The sequence below is a fragment of the Polyodon spathula genome, chromosome 21, assembly GCF_017654505.1.
Source record: "Polyodon spathula isolate WHYD16114869_AA chromosome 21, ASM1765450v1, whole genome shotgun sequence".
Taxonomy (NCBI): domain Eukaryota; kingdom Metazoa; phylum Chordata; class Actinopteri; order Acipenseriformes; family Polyodontidae; genus Polyodon; species Polyodon spathula.
In genome coordinates, this window is record NC_054554.1 from 17,988,785 (window position 1) to 18,011,809 (window position 23,025).

The window sequence follows — 23,025 nt, forward strand, 5'->3', positions numbered from 1 at the left end:
GCTGCAGTGCAGTTAATGAAGCTGTATGTACACGTGTATGCAGACATTCGCCTGGTAACTACTGACCATACAAAAGCTTTATATGACACTGTAGGGCGTTCTTAACGCTTTGGTAAAGGTTACGAACGCTGTATAGCTATGTCTATAATCCTTCAGAATGACTGTGAAAAACAACAATGCCACACCATATTTTGTCAAATGTACCACAAAATGATATTATTTAATAGATCTCAATAACTATAGTAAAAATGGCAGATTGAAAATGTGAATTTTCCGGAAGACAAAACTCGTGCATTGTAAAGTCCTGTATTCTTAATAACGTGTGCTAACGAATGTCCTTATGAAGCATCAACAAAATTGAAGGGGCACTTGTCAAGTTATAACAGAAAACGCAACTGCATCCGCTACACCCAGGACTGGGAAATACTCTCCAGCCAGGAAAATCCATGATTCACTTGAGAAAACCCTGAGGAGCTTTCGGAAGCCATGCCTCACTGCGGATGTGTGTGACACTAGCAAACGCACTGGGTGCTTCTTGTAGTTTGACCTCCAATGTTTCGCGATCCTCCGCACTTGAAAGTTCGTTACAGGCGGTGGAAAGCTACCAGATAAAAAAAGAGGAAATGTCAGCTAAAGGACAGGGTTGTAACAAGCAAGACAGTAAACAGATTAACAGAGCACAGGAAAGAAAGCAGAAGTCATAGGAGTTTAAATGGGTATCAATCATGTTTGTGGTAAATAAATCCTGACTATCAGCAGAGACGGTCTTCCTTTTGAATGTATAAATGGCGCCAGCCACTTGGTGACAAATAAAAATAATAAACACGCACATTATTTTGTCATTTAGGTTACAGAGGACTGTCCTTGGATGCAGCAGGGAAGAATGAGGGAATAAGAAAAAGCATAAGAATGACGGAATTGGTTTGCAGCATTGACACTCATGCTATAGACGCCATTCAAGGTTATTAATCTCATGCTGCTGCAATACAGACAGGCTGATACAGCTTGTCTAGGTTTAGATATTTTTATATATAAAAAATGAAAAACACGTACAATACTTGAAGATAACATTTAGAAAAGCTATTTGTGTTAGCCTGTTTTAAGACAGGGTTGTGTATGGAATGTATTTCGTTTAGTTACCATGTAAAACCCTTCAAACCCTTCTTTACCACAAACAGTGATTATTCATAGCTTACTAAAAGTTCATTTGTATTTTGTTCTTTATGCAAATGCAAGTCCACTTTAGTGATACCATGTAGTACTTCATCATTAACAAAAATGTTAAATATTAAAATCACAGCAGAATAAAGGTTCTGTAAATTTGGCCTTGCAAAATGATCTTTGAATGTATTGATGTTTTTGAAAATGTATGGAACTGTAAAGTACAAGGAAGCATTGTATTCTATAGATCCACTGTCTTAGCACCTGCAGATAAAGTACATGATATTCTTGATTCATCCTAGTGTCCCCGGGGCAGCTACTAAAAGGTTAAGAGAATGTTCTGTCGTCCCGTCCCCTCCCTAAGTAAAAATGTGTGACTATGTACAAGCTGCATCAGTCTTATCTATGATCCGGCAGTATAAGGTTAATGACCTTGATCGGCATGTAAATTATAGGGTGAGAGCCTTTTTTTCAGACCAATTCACTGATTCAATGCACAACAACTTATTCATAACACAGTTAAAAAAACAGCAAAGAAATAAAAAGCAGCCAATCTTGGGCTGTGTGCTACTCCCGCTGTACAGGGAGGTCCCACACCAGGAACCTTCTTCCTAACATAAACTAAATAAACTCTGGTAGGATTACAAAATCCCCTAGCGCAAATAGCCAATATAATACAAGTCCATGGGATCCAGTTTAAAATCACGCTTTCACCCCGAGACCGTGAGCCTGAAGCCTCACCTTGTCACACCCATGTACGTGAGGAGTTCTCTAATTCACCTCCTAATATGCCCAGACCAAAGAAGCCAACCATTGACACGAAGAACAGAACAAGACGAACACCTAAAACTGGAGTTTTCCGCTTTTTAAAGAAAAGGTGACCACTGTTAGTTTTATTACGTCAGTGTAACGGTGTTGTGGACTAGTTGCCGACCGGTCTGCCGTGGGTCAAATTAACAAGCAGGGAGGTTGTCCGCTCAGCCCTGCCATTCAGCACACACTTTGTTTTTACAAAAGTTTTTATTTACAAACCAAACTCTATTTAATTTACCAACCCAACACAAATATTGTATTTACAGGAGCAGGCCTCCAACCTGCCACCGTATTACAACACATACCGTCATTAAAAGTTTTATAGTTTTGGTTGACTAACACAGGAGCCGCATAGCTCTGAAAGATTGTGAACATCATAAAAAACAAAGCCAGTCGTTTACCAGCAATATATAGTTTCCTGTTTCCCTTTACCGTAGTTACAAATTAAGAACGCATCACAGACACAATAGCTGGTGGTCAAATGATTCCACGTCGAACACAGAGTCCTGCCGCTGACCCTAAGCTCTGCAAAGACTTGGCCCTGATTATCTCCACAAGATAATCTCTATGGCTGCAACTGTTCCAGCTGCGGAAGTCCCATAGGAAGAGATGTTGTCCTTTTTAAGATTAGAGTTCTGTGGATCAGCTCAGCTGGAGGTTCCGATGCTCTCACTGTATCGAAAGGGGATGTGAAGGCCCTGTGTAAGCACACATTGCATTGTATTGTTTCCAGAGATGACATCACGCATTTCCGTATATTATTATTTGATTGGCCTCTGGGGGGGTCAGGTACTGTAAATGAATCCCCCAGATTCTTGTAAGGTCACCTAAAAGGCAAGGTTTTAAAAATGCAAGCCATTAAAATGTTTGAAGAGCAAGGACTCCAAAAGCTGAAGATGTCGGAGGTTCTCAGATAAAGTACATCAGGGGGAATCCATATTGAGGCTGTGTGTTAGAAACGTATTCAAACTGAAAACCGTACAGAGTTCAGATAAAGAGTGTTCCCTTCATGTACTGCACTGCCCAGATGCATGCAAAAGTTCACTGCAATGGCTCCTCACTGCCCGCACAGTGTGCCAATACATTGCACCTTTTATAAACGTATATCCTTCCATACAAGTCCCCCCCCCCCCCACATAGTCAGTTATAGAGGCTATATTATATAGATGCGCCAGTCTGGAGAAATCAGTTTGCTATAAATGTCAATACCCAACTCCCCAGAAGGAATTAGAGGCAGTAATCATAATGGAATGTCATCTGTCAATCCAGGCCAATCTAATCAGACTCTACACTGTCAAAATGGTTTCCAACTCTCTATTGACGGTGTTATAGCAGGTGTTCCTCACAACATCTAGAGTAGAAAGAAAAAGTCTAATCAGTTGGACTGATTAGTATGCAAAGCTCCAAATGTAATTCTCATGTCCATTTAGTGATGTTTTCAATCTGTATGAATGGTTCTTAGAAGGAGAAAAGCCCATTCAGTCCAACAAGGCTTGTCCCTTGTTAGCACACCATTCTCCCCTACTGGGGAAACGGCATTTCAAAGCACAGAAATCTTGTATTTTCTTAAAGTTGCCAGGTTTTAATCCCCATACTACTGGGCGGCTCTTCCATTGCATCTTGCTTATAACACTGTAAACAAGACTTCCCATCTTGTTCTAAAACTAACTTTTAATCAGCTTCCAGGGTGCCCTCTTGTTCTTCTCTCTGTGACTGCTTGGCGGTCTTGGGCTTGGACCCCCTCCTCCCCCTAGCTCACGCACCCACCTCGTTATGATTTTAAAGACTACCAATCAGCCTTCCCCCCCCCCCCTCTTTCCCTCTCTTTCTAGGCTGAAGGGATTCATGATTTATGTCATTAAGTTCTGAGTAATTCATATTACATTTACTGAAATAAGGTACTTTTATCTGAGTTCAGAAGATGCTCTTCCGATTTTATTACCACATTTACGATAAGTAAGAACTTGTCTTCCTTCTGCTTTTAGCAATGACTGTAGGCTAAACAATGTCAACCCAAGGAACTTTTTGACTTGAAAAAAGAAAGAAGGTGTAAGACAGAGTTGTAATGACTCGAGTAGCAATTTTTGATGACTCGACTCCCTGCAAGAAAAGACTCGACTCGACTCGAGTCAATGCCCAACAGACGTGACTGGAATCAAGTCTGACACATAAGTCTCCATCTGACTCGAGTCATTGTCTTTGTGATGAAATACATTTTAAAAAATCAAAACGCATGCAGCGGAAGCCCCTCTCTACAAGCAGTCATCTTGTAGCATAAACAGAACAGGCTCATGTAGTGAATGTCAATACCGTTGCTAAGGAAACACTTTTTTAGCTTATAGCACCGTTCTATGATCAAAACGTCATAAGCAGCAAGCAAGAATCAAGCATAATTTGAGGCGGGAAGAAGACATCGGTGTAAGTTAACAGTATATTCGACAATATGGAAAGCAGCACACTGAAAGCACCTGCGGTGGTGAGATTCTCTTTCAAAGATTACACTATTGACCGGGAGAAGAGCAAGCAGGCTGCACCTTGCCTACACTGTAAAGCAAAAATAAGCGAAAAACTTGGAACGTCGTTTAACTTCACCCGACATTTGAAGACTAAGCACCCTGACCGGTAAGTAATTTTACTCTTAATTAATATTAACATAATGTATAAAAGATGTGTCTATATAATGCATACCTGCCAAGTCTCCAGTTTTGACCAGTCAGGGAGATAATATTTAGGACCAAGGTATAGTAATTATTAATACTAGTAGTACGTAGATTCAGAGCACAATGGACATACAGTACATTACCGCACCGCTATAATGGCCTTCATGACATACTACAACAAACCTGTATCCCAGCTACAGCACGTAAAGTTTTTTTGTTTTTTTAAATGCTGTCTCATACAGTAAATTACGTTGACGCTGAAACCGAAATGTCACAAAATTGGTGTTGATGTTAGCTGGTACAGCTCTGCGCACAGCTCGTGCGCATATCGTGGCATTATATATTATATATCATATATATATATATAGTATATATATAATAATATATATATAGTATATATATATCGTGGATACCAAGGCTTGAAACAAAACTGAAACTTGGCTGGTGTGCTTTTAAATGTTTTATTACTGATCACGGTCTGGTATGGGGGTGGGGGCTAATGTAATAGCCATATAATAAAGAAGAATAGAAACAGGACTGATTAATTTATCCAAGTCGATTTCAGAAAAATCTTTGACCCCAACAGGATGTAGTGTACTATTGGCCTTGTTCACTGTATGCCTTAAAATTGGTCTTAACTGTAATGTAATATTTTGTAACAACAAGGTCACTCCTCTGCTAAGAAATAGATACCAGGGTTCCACATTAACCATTACCCGGTGGTCCGGGGCCGGTAGAGAGCTCAGTTTGGCTGGTAGTTATGAAACACCACGAGCCCGACTGGGCCGTTACATTATAACTAGTATAAAATATACACTGAGTGTACAAAACATTAGGAACACCTGCTCTTTCTATGAAATAGACTGACGAAGTGAATACAGGTGAAAGCTATGATCCCTTATTGATGTAACCTGTTAAATTGGATTGTGTATGTGTGCCATTCAGAGGGTAAATAGACAAGACAAAAGATTTAAGTGCCTTTGAACGGGATATGGTAGTAGGTGCCAGGCGTGCCGGTTTGAGTTTGTCAAGAACTGCAACACTGCTGGGTTTTTCATGCTCAACAGTTTCCCGTGTGTATCAAGGATAGTCCACCACCCAAAGGACATCCAGCCAACGGCAGGCCAGTGGTCAAAAACGGCTCATTGATGAAAGAGGCCAAAGGAGGCTGACACGAATTGTGCCGAGCAACAGACGGGCTACAGTTAGTCAACTGACAGTCCAGTACAACATTTGTGCTGAAAGACCCAAAAAAGAATGCACAACTCGTCGTACCTTGACACGAATGGGGTATGGCAGCCGACGAACTAACAGAAGTCCACTTCTTTCAGCAAAACACAAGAAACTACGGTTGCAGTGGGCTAAGAAACAAAAACACTGGACACTGGAGGATTGCAAAAACATTGCCTGGTCTGATGAATCCCGGTTCCTGCTGTTTCACACTGATGTGAGGACTAGGGTATGGAGAAAACCACATGAGTACATGCATCCATCATGCCGCGTGTCAACATTGCAGGCTGGTGGTGGTGGTGTGATGGTGTGGGGTGTGTTTTCATGGCACACATTGGGCCCCTTGATAAAAGTGGAGCAACGTTTGAATGCCACAGGATATCTGAACATTATTGCCAATCAGGTGCATCCCTTCATGTCAGCAGTGTATCCATCTGCTAATGGATTTTTTCAACAGGATAATGCCCCATGTCACAAGGCTAGGATTGTCCAGGAATGGTTCCACAAACATGACAGTGAATTCAGCTTACTGCAGTGGCCTGCCCAGTCACCAGATCTCAATCCAATTGAGCATCTGGGCCGGATGAGATCCTCCCAGTAGTACTCAAAGAAATGAAAGAAGTAATTTACAAACCGCTAACCAAGATCATGCAGCAGTCTCTTGACACAGGGGTGGTACCAACAGACTGGAAAATTGCAAACGTAATACCGATCCACAAAAAGGGAAACAAAACTGAACCAGGTAACTACAGACCAGTAAGCCTGACTTCTATTATATGCAAACTTATGGAAACTATAATAAGATCCAAAATGGAAAATTACCTATATGGTAACAGGGTACTGGGAGACAGTCAACATGGTTTTAGGAAAGGGAGATCGTGCCTAACTAACCTGCTTGATTTTTTTGAGGATGCAACATCGATAATGGATAATTGCAAAGCATATGACATGGTTTATTTAGATTTCCAGAAAGCTTTTGACAAAGTCCCGCACAAAAGATTAATTCTCAAACTGAACACAGTTGGGATTCAAGGAAACACATGTACATGGATTAGGGAGTGGTTAACATGTAGAAAACAGAAAGTACTGATTAGAGGAAAAACCTCAGAATGGAGTGTGGTAACCAGTGGTGTACCACAGGGATCAGTATTAGGTCCTCTGCTATTCCTAATCTACATTAATGATTTAGATTCTGGTATAGTAAGCAAACTTGTTAAATTTGCAGACGACACAAAAGTAGGAGGAGTGGCAAACACTGTTGCAGCAGCAAAGGTCATTCAAAATGATCTAGACAAGATTCAGAACTGGGCAGACACATGGCAAATGACATTTAATAGAGAAAAGTGTAAGGTACTGCACGCAGGAAATAAAAATGTACATTATAAATATCATATGGGAGATATTGAAATTGAAGAAGGAATCTATGAAAAAGACCTAGGAGTTTTTGTTGACTCAGAAATGTCTTCATCTAGACTATGTGGGGAAGCTATAAAAAAGGCTAACAAGATGCTCGGATACATTGTGAAAAGTGTTGAATTTAAATCAAGGGAAGTAATGTTAAAACTGTACAATGCATTAGTAAGACCTCATCTTGAATATTGTGTTCAGTTCTGGTCACCTCGCTGTAAAAAAGATATTGCTGCTCTAGAAAGAGTGCAAAGAAGAGCGACCAGAATTATTCCGGGCTTAAAAGGCATGTCATATGCAGACAGGCTAAAAGAATTGAATCTGTTCAGTCTTGAACAAAGAAGTCTACGTGGCGACCTAATTCAAGCATTCAAAATTCTAAAAGGTATTGACAGTGTCGACCCAAGGGACTTTTTCAGCCTGAAAAAAGAAACAAGGACCAGGGGTCACAAATGGAGATTAGAAAAAGGGGCATTCAGAACAGAAAATAGGAGACACTTTTTTACACAGAGAATTGTGAGGGTCTGGAATCAACTCCCCAGTAATGTTGTTGAAGCTGACACCCTGGGATCCTTCAAGAAGCTGCTTGATGAGATTTTGGGATCAATAAGCTACTAACAACCAAACGAGCAAGATGGGCCGAATGGCCTCCTCTCGTTTGTAAACTTTCTTATGTTCTTATGTTCTTATCTATGGGATGAGATGGCACAAGCTGTTCGGAGTAGAGATCCACTACCAGTCAACTTGACACAACTGTGGGAAGCATTGGAGTCAACATTTCGACACCTTGTAGAGTCTATGCCCTGACGAATTGAGGCTGTTCTGAAGGTAATGTTTAATGTCTGAAGTAACATATATTGAAAGGCTTTGCTTAGCCACTTTCTTTTGAGATGTGGGCTCTCTTTGGTTACCATACACAATTAGAAACATACTGAAAATAAAAACCATCATGAAAAAATATATAAATATATTGGGCCAGATAAAATTGCATCCGGGCCAGTAAAAACACTAGCTCAGTGGCCCGAGGGGCCAGTAGTTAAAAATCTAAATGTAGAGTCCTGGATACGTGTAAATACATTGCCCTAGTGCTTACAGGCAGGGATGGGCAGTATTGAAAATACATGTAATTATATTTTTGTAATTTGTAAATAAATTGTTAAAACATTTTATATTTTGTATTGAAAATACACATGCCAGAGTATTTTGTAATTTAAAAATACTCCAAAATACATTGTTTTACAATGCTGCTACCCCATGAGCAACTTGTTTCCAAAGTATTTTATATTTGTTACAACATTATCAAAAATAAAAACCTAAAACATAACTTGCACAAATGCATTCTGTAGGCTTAGGCTATTTGTTTTTCCCATATACAATGTGCACTAAAATGGCAGGTTATGCTGACTGCACTTGTTGTAGGCTGGCAACTATAATAAACTGCATGTTTTGTTTTTCTTTTCTATTTAGATTTTAGTGTTACAAAGCAAGAGACACTGCTACAGCTGGACAGTCCTCAATAACCTCCTTCCTGTAGTCATCCAAGCCAGGAGCCTTGGGAGGTAATACTACTACATACCACTCACCAAAAAAGTGCACAGGCTCAGGCCATTCATGAATCAATCGTGATGGACCTGGTTATTGGCAAGAGCTTGCCACTGACAATTGTGGAGTCACAAGGATTTTTGAACTTCATGCAGACGGTTGACCCTCGGTACAAGCCTTTGTGCAGACAGAGCATGAAAAAGAAGATTACTCACAAGGGAAGTAGCCTGAAGCAAGAAATCTGTCAACAGGTGTAGGTGTAACAGCACATGTCATTGAAGATGACGGTGAAAATGTTAAATTGTCAACATTCACTCTGGCATGTGAACATTTTGTGGGAAGGCACAAAGAAGACCGCATTGCATTGGCTTTTGATAGAATTATTGAGGGCTACAGAATCAAGAACAAACATGACTTTATCATTACTGATAATGCTGCAAATACTAAGAAGGCATCAACATATTTTCCAGATGCTGATAAGGGCACCACAGAGTGGATAGAAGATGACATGGAATCATCCATAGATGCAACTGCTGACCTTGATGATAACAGTATTTGGGAGTCCCTAGAAGATGTGGACCAGCAGGAGTTGTATCCTCTTGCAAAGAAGGTTTTAGCAGTCCCAGCATCCAGTGCACCAGTGGAGCGTGTTTTCAGTCGGGGAGGGGACTGCTGATGAGACCCCATCGCTAGTATCTTGGTGACAAATTATTCAGACTTGGTGATGCTTAAGTGCAATTACAAACCTCAGACAGCAGTCTGATACTTTGCTGTACATAAGAAAAGTTAAGGATGGGGTAGAGAGAGGGGTAAAGGGGAACAAGGAGGGTGGAAAAGAGGCCTTTTTGGCAGGGAAGGAGGTGGAGAATGGGGCTGGGGCTAAGAAAAAGGAGAGTGAAAGATCCTCAGGAAGTTTGAGAGAAAAATGAAAGCATGCATTCTATGTTAATTACATGTACATTCAAATCTAGTTTCTTAATTTTTTTCTTGGCCTATATTCTGTATTATTATTTGTCTCCATATGAAATTAAATCCCACCTAAAATTTCCTTGCATGTGGCACCTGAAACAATTATTGGGTAATGTTACTTGAGAAGAAGTGAGAAAATATTTAGATATGTTCTTTGTTTAATTTATGTTATCATTCATTACTGCACATCCAACCCAATTGAGCACAGATATTTTTTATATATAGATTACTTATTTCCTGTGAAACTAATTGGATTAAAATCAAGCTGTCTTGAACTGTCGTAACTTATGACTTGAAGCCAGGTAGGTGACTCGACTCGAGCTTGGCATGTCACTGACTCAACTTGACTCGAGTCTTTACTCCTAAATGACTGGACTCGAGTCCCAATTTTAGTGACTTGGTTACAACTCTGGTATAAGGAATTTTGTAACAGTTTATGTGTTAGAACTGATTATAATATTTCATTTTCTGTTACAGATTGAACAAAGAAGGTGGGAGTGGTATTTTGGGGTTTTGAGTTCAGGACAGTAAGGAAATGTAATAGTCCATACTCATATTGTTAGAATATTTGGAATGAATGGTACTTTCAATGGAGAGATATTGAGCACAGAGTTATAGTGGGGTATCTTGGAATGCAGGGTCTGTCTCAGTAAAATGCAGATTGACTAAGAGAGGGCAAATATGACCATTTATGGGCATTTGTGAAGGTGGTTCTCTGCTGTGCTTGGTTATACAGAATTGTTGGAGTCTGGAACCAACTCCCCAGTAATGTTGTTGAAGCTGACACCCTGGGATCCTTAAAGATGCTGCTTGATGAGATTCTGGGATCAATAAGTTACTAACAACCAAACGAGCAAAGATGAGCAGAATGGCCTTCTGTCTTTTGCAAACTTTCTTATGTTCTTATTTTCTCTTCTGGACCCCATTGATACAATACTCAAAGGCTTTATTACAAGTGGAGGGGAAAAGCAGCTGAATGTTTAAGATTTCACAAGTCCTAAAATAATTTCTGTTTTTGTCTGAACACAATGATGACCCATGTTGTTTCCTTTGTCCTCTCCCTCCCCCCTCTTCTCTCTCCCCCTTCTCTCTCTCCTCTCTCAGGCACACAGGCAGACTCACCTTCCCCAGCCGAGGCAGGTACTATCTTGTAGTACGGCTCATTGCAGTGGTATTTGATAACAGACTGGTAGACGTTTTCAGACTCTCTGCCGACTGTGTACTCGATCCTCCCATTCAGCAAAGACAGCGGCGCACCACAGTCCACAACTGAGAGAGCAACAAATAGACGTTGCAGGTCACACACACTGCTCAAGAAACTTGGACTAACAGAAATGAACGTCTCTCTGACTTACTATGGCATTGAGGGAGAGGGAGGTTCCATGTCCCATCATTCTGACACACCGAGAGGAAATTTGTGATCTCATTACCATGCTGTGAACCAAACGAGAGAGTGGAGGAGTGAGGGAATTAGAGGGGAGAGAGGAAGATATCAGATTATATTTACAATCTTATAAATCACGCACAAAAACACCCTTGCAATAGAATGTTTTACACACTCACAGCCATCATCTTGTATCCCACGTCACATCGCACTTTGATGTAGTCTCGATAACGATATTCCTCAAAATCCGGAATAATTTTTCCATTCAGAAATTGAACCGGCATTGGACACTTCACCCCTGCAATCAGAGAAATTATTATTTATGAAAGTCAGAATCTGTAACATAACTTTATACCTAACTGTTCAGTAGCTGCTATAGTTCTACCAGGATGTATAGTGTGGTCATGTCCGCAGTGTACAGTACAGTGGGGCTCTTCCCAGCACACAGCAGGCAATGTCAGTGCACTAGATTAGAACTTGTTGTGTACAGGGTTTTATAGTGGTATATAATGTGGCCAAGGGGGTATTGGTCTGTCCAGCACACAGAAGCCTATATAGACGTGTTGGGAAGTTGGCTTTGTTTCATTTGTTTCTCTAAACTGCACCATGCTGAGATATAATGGGAAACTATTCAGTTTGGGAGACCCAATGGAAGTGAATGACAGAGATTCCATTTTAAATGACTAAATTAATGAGTTTCTGACTCACGCTTTGAACTGTATTTGATTCTCCATCCTTTGTTGTATCCGGATTCATCCGTATGGAAAATGATATCCACTGAGTGGCTCTCGGTTTCAATAATCCCAGGACTTTTGGTTCCGCAGTATGTCTGAGGATCTTTTCCAGGAATAACAATCTGGGAATTTTGTTTGCAGTTAGTTAGAATTACAATCAAAGATAATGTATATAGTGTCAATAGATTTAGCTAAGTAAATGTAATTAAGATCTGGTTTAATAACCTGCTTTGCATTAAGTTTGATAATGTGAGAATTAGTAAAGTCTTTCAGTGAGATTAGTAGTGTCTCTCTGAGATTAGTAAAGTATCGTTGTCTCATTGAGATTAATAGTGTCTCAGTGAGATTAGTAATGTCCAGTAAAGTGTGTCAGTGAGATTAGTAAAGTCAGTAAAATCAGATTAGTAAAGTGTCTCAGTGAGATTAATAAAGTCAGTAATGTGGGGTTAGTAAAATCAGTAAGATGTGTCAGTGAATTTAGTAGTGACTGTCTGAGATTAATAGTCTATCTGTGAGATTACTAAAGTGTCTCTCTGAGATTAGTAAAGTGTCTCAGTGAGATTAGTATAGAGTCTCATTGAGATTATTAAAGTGTCTCTGATATTAATAAAGTGTCTCAGTGAAATTAGTAAAGTCCAGTAAAATGTATCAGTAAGATTAGTAAAGTCAGTAAAGTGAGATTAGTAAAGTGTCTCAGTGAGATTTGTAAAGTGTCTCTTATATTAGTTGTGTCTCAGAGAGATTAATAAAGTGTCTGAGATTACTTGTGTATCAATGAGATTAATAAAGTGTCTCTCTGAAATTTTTTGTGTCTCAGTGAGATTAGTAAAGTCAGTAACAAAATTAGTAAAGTGTCTCAGTGAGATTAGTAAAATGGCTCTGTTAGAGTAGGAAAGTGTCTCCCTGAGATTAGTAAAGTGTCTTGTGAAATTAGTAGTGTCAGTGAGTTTAGTAGTGACTATCTGAGATTAATAGTCTATCTGTGAGATTACTAAAGTGTCTCTCTGAGATTAGTAAAGTGTCTCAATGAGATTAGTATAGAGTCTCTCTGAGATTAGTAAAGTGTCTCAGTGAGATTAGTATAGAGTCTCTGAGATTATTAAAGTGTCTCTGAGATTAATACAGTGTCTCAGTGAAATTAGTAAAGTCCAGTAAAATGTATCAGTAAGATTAGTAAAGTCAGTAAAGTGAGATTAATAAAGTGTCTCAGTGAGATTAGTAAAGTGTCTCTCTTAGATTAGTTATGTCTCAGAGAGATTAATAAAATGTCTGAGATTAGTTGTGTATCAGTAGATTAGTAGTGTGATTAGTAAAGTCTCTGAGATTAGTAAAGTGTCTCTCTGAGATTAGTATTGTCTCTCCAAGATTAGAAAGTGTCTCTCTGAGATTAGTAGTGTCTCTCTGAGATTAGAAAGTGTCTCTCTGAGATTAGCAGTGTCTCTGAGATTAGAAAGTGTCTCTTCGAGATGAGTTGTGTCTCTCCAAGATTAGTAAAGTATATCTGAGATTAGTAGTGTCTCTCTGAGATTAGTTGTTTCTCAGTGTGATTAGTAAAATTTCTCTCTGAGATTAGTAAAGTGTCTCTGTGAATCAGTTGTCTCAGTGAGATTAGTAAAGTGTATTTCTGAGATTAGTAAAGTCCCCTAAATTGTATCAGTGAGATTAGTAAAGTGTCTCTCTAAGATTAGTAAAGTGTCTCTGTGAGATTAGTAGTGTCTCTGTGAGATTAGTAGTGTCTCTCTGAGATTAGTAAAATGTCTCTCTGAGATTAGTAAAGTCCTGTAAAGTGTATCAGTGAGATTAGTAAAGTGAGATTAGTAAAATATCTCAGTGAGATAAGTAAAGTGTCTCTTTGAGATTAGAAATTGTCTCTCTGGATTAGTTGTGTCTCTCTGAGAGTAGTAAAGTGAATAGCTGAGATTAGTCAAGTGTCTCTGTGATATTAGTAAAGTGTATCAGTGAGATTAGTAAAGTCAGTAAAGTGAGATTAGTAACATGTCTCTATGAGATTAGTAAAGTGTCTCTGTGAGATTAGTAAAGGCCAGTAAAGTGTCTCTCTGAGATTAGTAAAGTCCTGTAAAGTGTATCAGTGAGATTAGTTGTGTCTCAGTGAGATTAGTTGTGTCTCTCTGAGAGTAGTAAAGTTTATAGCTGAGATTAGTCAAGTGTCTCAGTGAGATTAGTAAAGTCCAGTAAAGTGTATCAGGGAGATTAGTAAAGCCAGTAAAGTGAGATTAGTAACATTTCACTATGAGATTAGTAAAGTGTCTCAGTGAGATTAATAAAGTCCAGTGAAGTGTATCAGTGAGATTAGTAAAGTCAGTAAAGTGAGATTAGTAACATGTCTCTATGAGATTAGTAAAGTTTCTCTGTGAGATTAGTAAAGGCCAGTAAAGCGTCTCTGAGATTAGTAAAGCATCCCTCTAAGATTAGTAAAATCAGTAAAGTGTCTCTCTGAGATTAGTAAAGTGTCTCAGTGAGATAAATAAAGCCCAATAAAGTGTCCCTGTGAGATTAGTAAAGTCACTAAAGTGTCTCTGTGAGATTAGTAAAGTCCAGTAACATGAGATTATTAAAATTTGTCTCTCAGATTTGTAAAGCCTAGTAAAGTGTCTCTCTGAGATTAGTAAAGCCCAGTGCGACACCTAGGGTCTCACCTGCAGGGTGTCATAGGGGCATTCTTTCTCCTGGTAGTGATCGACCTCAAAGAGTCCTGTGAAGTGCAACGTGACCAGGAATCCACGCTCCAGGCGCAGCTGATACCGGCAAGACAGGGTGGGTGGGTAGGCGTGGGGGTACAGAGGAGAGGAAATGACCCCCTGCTCCTCCCGAAACACCTCCCCATCACACTGCACTGAGAGGGGTAGAGAGAGAGAGGGGCTATTTGCAATGGATATTATTGTGTATTTGTCTCTAGTATTTCTTAAATTCTGGCTGTATTATACATGTGATAGTAATGATAACATGAACATGCCAATAAAAACTATAGCTGGGACATTTCTCTGCATGTTTTTCTTAATCACTGGAGAGAAGCCAAGGAGGGAAGGAATGGGGGAGAGAGGAGAGCAAGGGCGTACCTTTACAGGTGCTGTTGTCAGACTGTAGCTGATAACCATGGTGACAGGAGCAGAAGTACCCTCCCACTATATTGTGACACAGGTGTTGACATAGCGGGCCTTCATCCTCATTGGCCGGTTGAGAGCACTCATCGATATCTGGGAGGACACACAGTTTTTATTTTCTTGTGTTTAAAGTGTAGTAAAGCAGAGAGAAGACAATGAACCACCCCTTCTGTGTACAGCTTGGAAAAGAGACACACAGACAGAAACACACATGCCAATACACACGTGCAGACACACACAAAAGCAATCTGACACATACATAGACACAGTCAGGCAGGTAGACAGGCATAGTCAGGCAGGCACACACATACACACACACACACACACACACACACACACACACAGTCTCACCAATGGCTTGGTAATGCGCGAGGAACCCCAGGTATCTGTCCAGATTGGAGAAATCTGATTGGAAGATCACTTTCAGGCTGTTGCCAGGTGACATGATTGGCGCCCTGTCAGGGTAGTGACCAATCAGAGAGCCTTTCTGCCCGCAGAATTTACCTAGAACCCTCCTATGATACATCACCTAAAAAACAGAAATAAACAATAAACACATTGTGATGAAATGCAAAGGTAGTGGGAGTACCAGGATCTGGGGTTGAGTGGAGATTGTCTGCCTGTAGATCTGTCTGTTAAACTTACATTTTATATGCTTCCAGTTGTAATTACACTCTACATCATGAACAACATCCAGGCATTTAATTTGGTATCTGTTCAATATTCTACTGTGTGTGTTCCTATTACTTAAGATTGTTACTTTTGCCCTCTCTGGAACTGGCAACTGTGTGTTAGTAAATGGAAAAGTAAAATGCAAATCTCAAGCAAGAGAATCTCTCATTCAGATGAAACTCCCCCTAGTGGTTTAAAAAGGACATTAGTTCTTATGCCTTGTGAATAAGCAGAATCCAGGCAGAAACAGCGAGAGAATGATACAAACACAACATCATATTAAACAGGCAAGAAATTAAGCAATGGAGTGGTATAAAGCATTTGTTTTACTCCAGTAGTCTGTTGGAAGAGTGTGTCTCTCTTACCTCCACGCGGTCATAGTTGCAGTCCACAGAAGGCTCCACATCAAAGTACTTGAATATCAGTTTAAGGAGGAATCCTTTGGGAACAGCAAGCTCCCACTCAGTGCGATTAGATGCGGGGTATGCGTTAGGATAATTCGGGGTTCGTATTTCCCCGAACAGAGGGACGGTAGAGGGGGTCCCCAGAACCGATGAGACAGTCTGACACACCCAGAGAAACAGCAAGACCCTGGACAAGACACACGAGACAAAAACAACAGCATTATTATTACAGGCTTGGAAATAGATCCTTACTATTCTTAGAGAGAGGGGGTGGAAACTCTACAAAGCAGGACATATTCATTATCACAACAACTAATTGTCTCAAGAAAAGACAGAGATTCTACTCACCCCACCGGTCTCACAGGTCGATGCATCATTGGGATTCAGATTTTATTTTTAAAACTGTATTTGTTTTTATATCTTTGTAAACAATACTGTAGCTTGTCTTCTTCGTGTTTGTGTGTGTGCTTGCGTGCAGTTTGATTTCCTTTATGAGAGGTCTTCTCCGCGTTTGTGTGTGTGTGTGTTTGTGTGCAGTTTGATTTTGTAGAAGAGAGACAGAAAGTTCAGGTTTGTTTAAAGACTGAAGTCCGTACGGCTCTGACCCAGAATAAACAAATAGAAAAGATAGAGAGAGAGGGATAAGAGGATAGGAAGAGAAAGAGAGGGAAGAGATCAGAAAGAATATATTGTTTGAATATATTTCCTTGTTCATAATTCTCGCTCCTCTCTCCACTCACCTATCACTTTGTCCACTTCAGTTATTAGAGGGTCAAGTTGGACACTCACTCAATAGCTGAAGAAAAAAATATTTTTTGTCAAATATTCATGATTGTGGGGCATTGTCTGTCTGTCTAACTGCAGCTTTAATTAAATTACACTGGAAGAATTTAGTAAACTTACAGACACTAAGAAGGAGTTGTACTTTAAAGTCATCAAACTGAACAATATTCGCATGAGCTTTTATCAAAATGGGCCTTTCTCCCAGTCAGACTGAAAAAACAAACAAAGTCAATAAATAACATCACCTGGCTTCTGTTGATTTATCGATGTGGATGCATTCAACTGGAGTGAAGTGAGGATAACCAGTAAATCACATGATTTCTTATAAAAAGTAGCAGTGATTGCTGTTAAACATTAATAACAAAAAATAAAAAATGAGGGTGACAGGTGGCACAGACAGACAATGAGCAATGAATTCACTAGCCACTCATTCCTGTCTTTCACCTGTCTAAGGCTTGCTTCCAGTCTGTGTGTCTTAGTTGCACAGACAGACAGACAGACAACAGGCTTATTAATTCATAATTAAGCTTATTTATAGAGCGCCTTTCATACAACAGTATCTCAAAGCGCTTTACAAGTCAATAAAAACAAAAATTACAATAAAATTAAGTTAAAAACATGAACATGAAAATGTTATAGTAAAATGTATCAAAACAATAAAAACAAATGGTAGTAGAGAAATAAAAAAAGAAGAAAGAACACTTGACATTTTGTATAAAATGCATGTCTAAAAAAGTGAGTTTTTAATCTTTGTAAGACTGCATCTCTAATATCAAAAGGCAGTTTATTTCTCAATCTGGGAGCATTATAACAAAAAACATTTTGTCTTAATTTTTGGGAGGGACAGAAGGCCAGAATCAGCCGACCTTAAAGCACATCTAGGTACATATTGGGACAACAGCTCTTTTAGGTAATCAGGTAATAATAATAATAATAATAATAATAATTTTATATAGCACCTTTTCATAGTGGACCACCATCACAAAGTGCTTTACAGAACAGGCTGTGAACATGAGTTGCTTACAATAGGACATTTAGCATCTCTTCCACAGGATGTAGCACAAGGAGGTTAAGTGACTTGCTCAGTGAGTCAGTCAGTGGCAGCAGTGGGATTTGAACCGGTGACCTTCTGGTCACAAGCTTTGGACAACTGGACCACACTGCTAGGCCATGAAGTGTTTTGTAAGTCAACAGTAGGATCTTATAATCAGCTGTAAATCATACTGGAAGCCAGTGTAGAGAAGCCAGCACGGGAGTTATGTGGTCACTTTTTTAAAAAAAAATTTTTTACTAAGCACCTGTTGTGACAAGCTGTAACTGTGAAAAGGCATGGTCTGGTACCTAGCAAAAAGAGCATTGCAGTAATCGAGTCTAGACAAAACCACGAATTAGTGTTTCAGAATCCAAAATGAAAGACAAAACCTCATCTTAAAAAGACATTTTGGTGACATTACGGATATGAGCCTCAAAACATAAATCAGAATCAAATTTGAATCCCAAATTTCTGGCCTCTGATTTTGGGTTTGAATTCAAATTACTCAGCTCTGTTTTTAGAGAACTGGTAAATTCCAGTTGTTTCTGAGAACCCAAAATCAGAACTTCTTTTGCAGTTTAACTGCAAATATTGAGACAATCAGATTTTTAAATCTTCAGAGACTCAATTAAATCAGAGACCGTAGATGTATCCCCAGGTTTCACAGAAATATAAAGCTGTGTGTTGTTAGCATAGCTGTGAAAATGTACACTATATCTCCCCCAGTGGTAGCATGTATAAAAATATAATAAGGGCCTGTGACAGACAGAATGATTCTTGGTGATAAATCTCCCTGCTGACCTGTGAGGATGCAGTGTAAAGGGAACAGAGTGCTCTGGACTGGATGGCCTGACAATTCATTCCCAGGGTTACGTGAAAGTCAGCCATCTAGAAAGGGGGTTCAGCTGAGGTACATTAAGTCATTGCCCTGGAGGGAAAGTGATGTGGTAACCACTGATTGGAGGAGAAACGGCTGCACTCGCTAACCAAGGGGGCGTACCGAAGGTACAAATAGAGGACGTAGCTAGATGATCTGTTCCTTTGTTTATGGTTATCTTAGCCCCACCTCAAGATGGCATAAATACCACTCAAGGAAGTGTTTCTCGGATAGAGGATTATGTTATGAGAAACGTCCCTCACAAATGTAAGAAGAATGCAGAATTTATTTTACATACCATGACCGTGAACTCTAGTGATACTTCATGGAATGATAAAGGAGAGTTTATTTTAAGGGTTAATGTTGTGTGTGGATCCCACATGGTTGATTTAATTAAAACAGCCACAGGGCTTAGTAACGTTACTGATCGTTGAAGAATTCCTAGCGGGTCTAGCCCGCATAAATATCACTAATTCGGTGATACTTAATACACAGACCTGTAGCCGTACGCAAACCTTAAAATTACTCCCATTAAGACTTCCAGAAATAGGAAAAGGAGAAAAAAAGACTGGGAAGACTATTAAATTGTAAACTTTTCATTTTTGTTTTAATTATTATTTTCAATGTGATTTTATGTACATACGCCTGTGTCAAATTAGCCTGCTGGTTTAATGATTATATTGAATGAAAATGATATTGTTTAAGGATTTATTGTTTCAAACATTTTTTATTTAACATTTATAACATTTATTTTTAAAAGACAGGCAGGAATTTACACACTGTACACATACATCGTTATACATATATTTTGCTTTAGAGGGACACATTTTTTTAATTAAATTATAGACCATTTAATCATTTTTCTCAACATTTCCACTATATAGTTTTAGGATATGATGGTAGGCCAGCCCTTTAGAGCACTGATATAAGAAGAAAAAAACACAATAAGGTTCAAATGTAGAAGTCTGGGGTCCTTGTAGCTGCTGGTTATTGAATAAAGTCTGCATAGAGTTTTTGAATAAAAATTTCTTAATAGTTTTAGGAAAATAACCAAAGTCTGGGTTAGGGTTAGGGTTAGTTTTACAAGAACAAGGCTACACTTTTTTCGTAATTATGTCTTATTTGGTCTTAGAATAATCCTATTAAGCAAAAGAATGTAGTGGTAACATTGTTAGCTTCTAAATGAACTTTAAAGAGGTTTTTAGATTTTATTTTGAAAATAATGAGACAGCTATAATATCAGAACGGTTAGGGGGATGCATGCTATTTCACCAGGAAAGAGATTATGGGAAGGCTCTAATACCTACCACAGGGCCACATCTCTTAATTAATAGGGGACTTTTTCCATTCAGTTAAGGTTAACTCTCAGTGTAATGCTGATTATGAAACTGTGGTGGAAACGGAGGTTCTCTGCATGACAATGGCTCAGGCTATTGTCATAGAACGCCAGTGAGATGTCAAAAGATAAATGCACACACTTTTTCGTGTAATAGCCTATAAAATATTCCATACTGACAATCAAGCTCTTTTAACGCGGTTAGGGCTCCCTGATTGGTAACAGCTCAGGTTGCTATTTTAGAGGGTTCCTTGCATTGTCAAAAGATAAATGCACACAGACACCCTTCTTTATTCTTCTTTTTATCTTTATTTTTCATGTAATAGCCTATAATATTATATACTGCACACAAAACACTTGTGGCAAATTATAAGAACATAAGAAAGTTTACAAACGAGAGGAGGCCATTTGGCCTATCTTGCTCGTTTGGTTGTTAGTAGCTTATAGATCCCAGAATCTCATCAATCAGCTTCTTGAAGGATCCCAGGGTGTCAGCTTCAACAACATTGCTGGGGAGTTGGTTCCAGACCCTCACGATTCTCTGTGTAAAAAAGAGCCTCATGTTTTCTGTTCTGAATGCCCCTCTGTCTAATCTCCATTTGTGACACCTGGTCCTTATTTCTTTTTTCAGGTCGAAAAAATCCCTTGGGTCGACATTGTCAGTACCTTTTAGAATTTTGAATGCTTGAATTAGGTTGCCGTCTTCTTTGTTCAAGACTGAATAGATTAAATTCTTTTAGCCTGTCTCCATATAGCCGGTCGCTTTTCTTTGCACTCTTTCTACAGCAGCAATATCCGTTTTGTAGCGAGGTGACCAGAATTGAACACAGTATTCAAGATGAGGTCTTACTAATGCATTGTACAGTTTTAACATTACTTTCCTTGATTTAAATTCAACACTTTTTACAATATATCTGAGCATCTTGTTGGCCTTTTTTATAGCTTCCCCACATTGTCTAGATGAAGACATTTCTGAGTCAACAAAAACTCATAGATCTTTTTCATAGATTCCTTCTTCAATTTCAGTATCTCCCATATGATATTTATAATGCACATTTTTATTTCCTGCGTGCAGTACCTTATATTTTTCTCTATTAAATGTCATTTGTCATGTGTCTGCCCAGTTCTGAATCTTGTCTACATCATTTTGAATGACCTTTGCTGCTGCAACAGTGTTTGCTACTCCTCCTATTTTTATGTTGTCTGCAAATTGAACATGTTTGCTTACTATACCAGAATCTAAATCATTAATATAGATTAGGAATAGCAGAGGACCTAATACTGGTTTGAGAATTAATCTTTTATGCGGTTCTTTATCAAAAGCTTTCTGGAAATCTAAGTAAACCATGTCATATGCTTTGCAATTATCCATTATCAATGTTGCATCCTCAAAAAAATCGAACAGGTTAGTTAGACATGATCTCCCTTTCCTAAAACCATGTTGGCTGTCTCCCAGTACCCTGTTACCATATAGGTTATTTTTCATTTTGGATCTTATTATAGTTTCCATAAGTTTGCATATAATAGAAGTCAGGCTTATTGGTCTGTAGTTACCTGGTTCAGTTTTGTTTCTCTTTTTGTGGATTGGTATTACGTTTGCAATTTTCCAGTCTGTCGGTACAAGCCTTGTGTCAAGAGACTGTTGCATGATCTTGGTTAGCAGTTTGTAAATAACTTCTTTCATTTCTTTGAGTAAACCTTAGATTTAGTCATTACTTTTGGGGTTTTAAAAAGCACTTCTAATGAGACCATGTTGTGGTCTGAGTTTGCCAGTGGTTCTCTGACCTCTGTTTTAGTTATTCTGTCTTCATTATTTGAAAAGACTAAGTCAAGGCGTATCTCCCCTCTAGTCGGTGCCTTAAGAAATTGCATTAGGAAGCAGTCATTTGTCATTTCTACCATTTCAATTTCATCAGGCTCCCACCGGGTTTTCCCATTTTATATGGGGGAAGTTGAAATCCCCCATTAGTATGGCTTCTACTTTGCTACATGCATTTCTAATGTCATTGTGTAACAGATTATTTGCTCACCGTCTGAATCTGGTGGTCTATAGCATGCTCCTATTATTATGCCCTTTGAATTTTTGTCCGTTATTCTGACCCATATTGATTTGGCTTTGTTTTCTTTGTCCAGGTTTAACACCTGGGCTTCAAGACTGTTTCTTATGTATAGCGCTACCCCTCCTCCTCTTCTGTCCTGCCTGTCTTTCCTATACAGCGTATACCCACAGATATTATATTCATCCCCATCACTCTCAGACAACCAAGTTTCTGTAACACATATCACATCATAGTTACTTGTTAGTGCAGTAGCTTCAAGTGCTAAAATTTTGTTTCTGATACTTCTAGCATTTAGATAAATAGATTTAATGGTTATCTTACCTGAGTTGTTGTCCTTGTTTTGATGCAGTCTCCCTTCTGTTTTATTGTTGATTTCTCCCCCCTTCCTTTTATATTTTAAGTGCTTCTGAACCTGCCTGAGGATCTTTTCTCCAAGTAGATTGGTTCCATTTTTATTTAAGTGCAGTCCATCCCATCTATACAGATAGTCCTCGTTGTAGAAAGTGGTCCAATGATCAAGATAGGTGAAGCCTTCCCATGTGCACCACATCTTCAGCCATGTGTTTAGATTAATTATTTCTAGCTGTCCTTTGCAAGGTGCTGGCAGTATCCCAGAAAATACCACAGTTTTGTTAATTTCCTTCCTAGCTCTCTGAATTTGTTTTCCAGGGATTTTGGTCTGTACCTTCCAATGTTGTTTGTACCGATGTGGACGACTACTACCGGGTTATCTCCCTGGTGGTTTTCAGTCTGTTAGGGGTGGTGCAGATTTTCATGAATTGTGGGTGTGCCAGCTTCTCAAGATCCTGTTGCTGTCTCATTTCATCCAATTCCATTT

At 39.1% G+C, this 23,025-nt stretch overlaps 1 protein-coding gene across 1 annotated transcript in view; it reads right to left on the bottom strand.

Annotated features, from left to right (window-relative positions):
- LOC121296018 (complement C1r subcomponent-like) overlaps nt 1-16,795 on the bottom strand; it is a 29,626-nt gene extending 12,831 nt beyond the window's left edge. The window contains exons 1-9 of the mRNA XM_041221151.1: nt 16,447-16,795; nt 16,060-16,285; nt 15,374-15,551; nt 14,978-15,115; nt 14,558-14,754; nt 11,875-12,022; nt 11,346-11,464; nt 11,138-11,216; nt 10,905-11,051 (exon numbers count right to left, since the gene is read on the bottom strand). Coding sequence (XP_041077085.1) covers nt 10,905-11,051; nt 11,138-11,216; nt 11,346-11,464; nt 11,875-12,022; nt 14,558-14,754; nt 14,978-15,115; nt 15,374-15,551; nt 16,060-16,285; nt 16,447-16,475 — 1,261 coding nt within the window. The 5' untranslated portion in view covers nt 16,476-16,795. The remainder of the gene's footprint in view (nt 1-10,904; nt 11,052-11,137; nt 11,217-11,345; nt 11,465-11,874; nt 12,023-14,557; nt 14,755-14,977; nt 15,116-15,373; nt 15,552-16,059; nt 16,286-16,446) is intronic.
- Between the last annotated feature and the right edge of the window lie 6,230 nt (nt 16,796-23,025).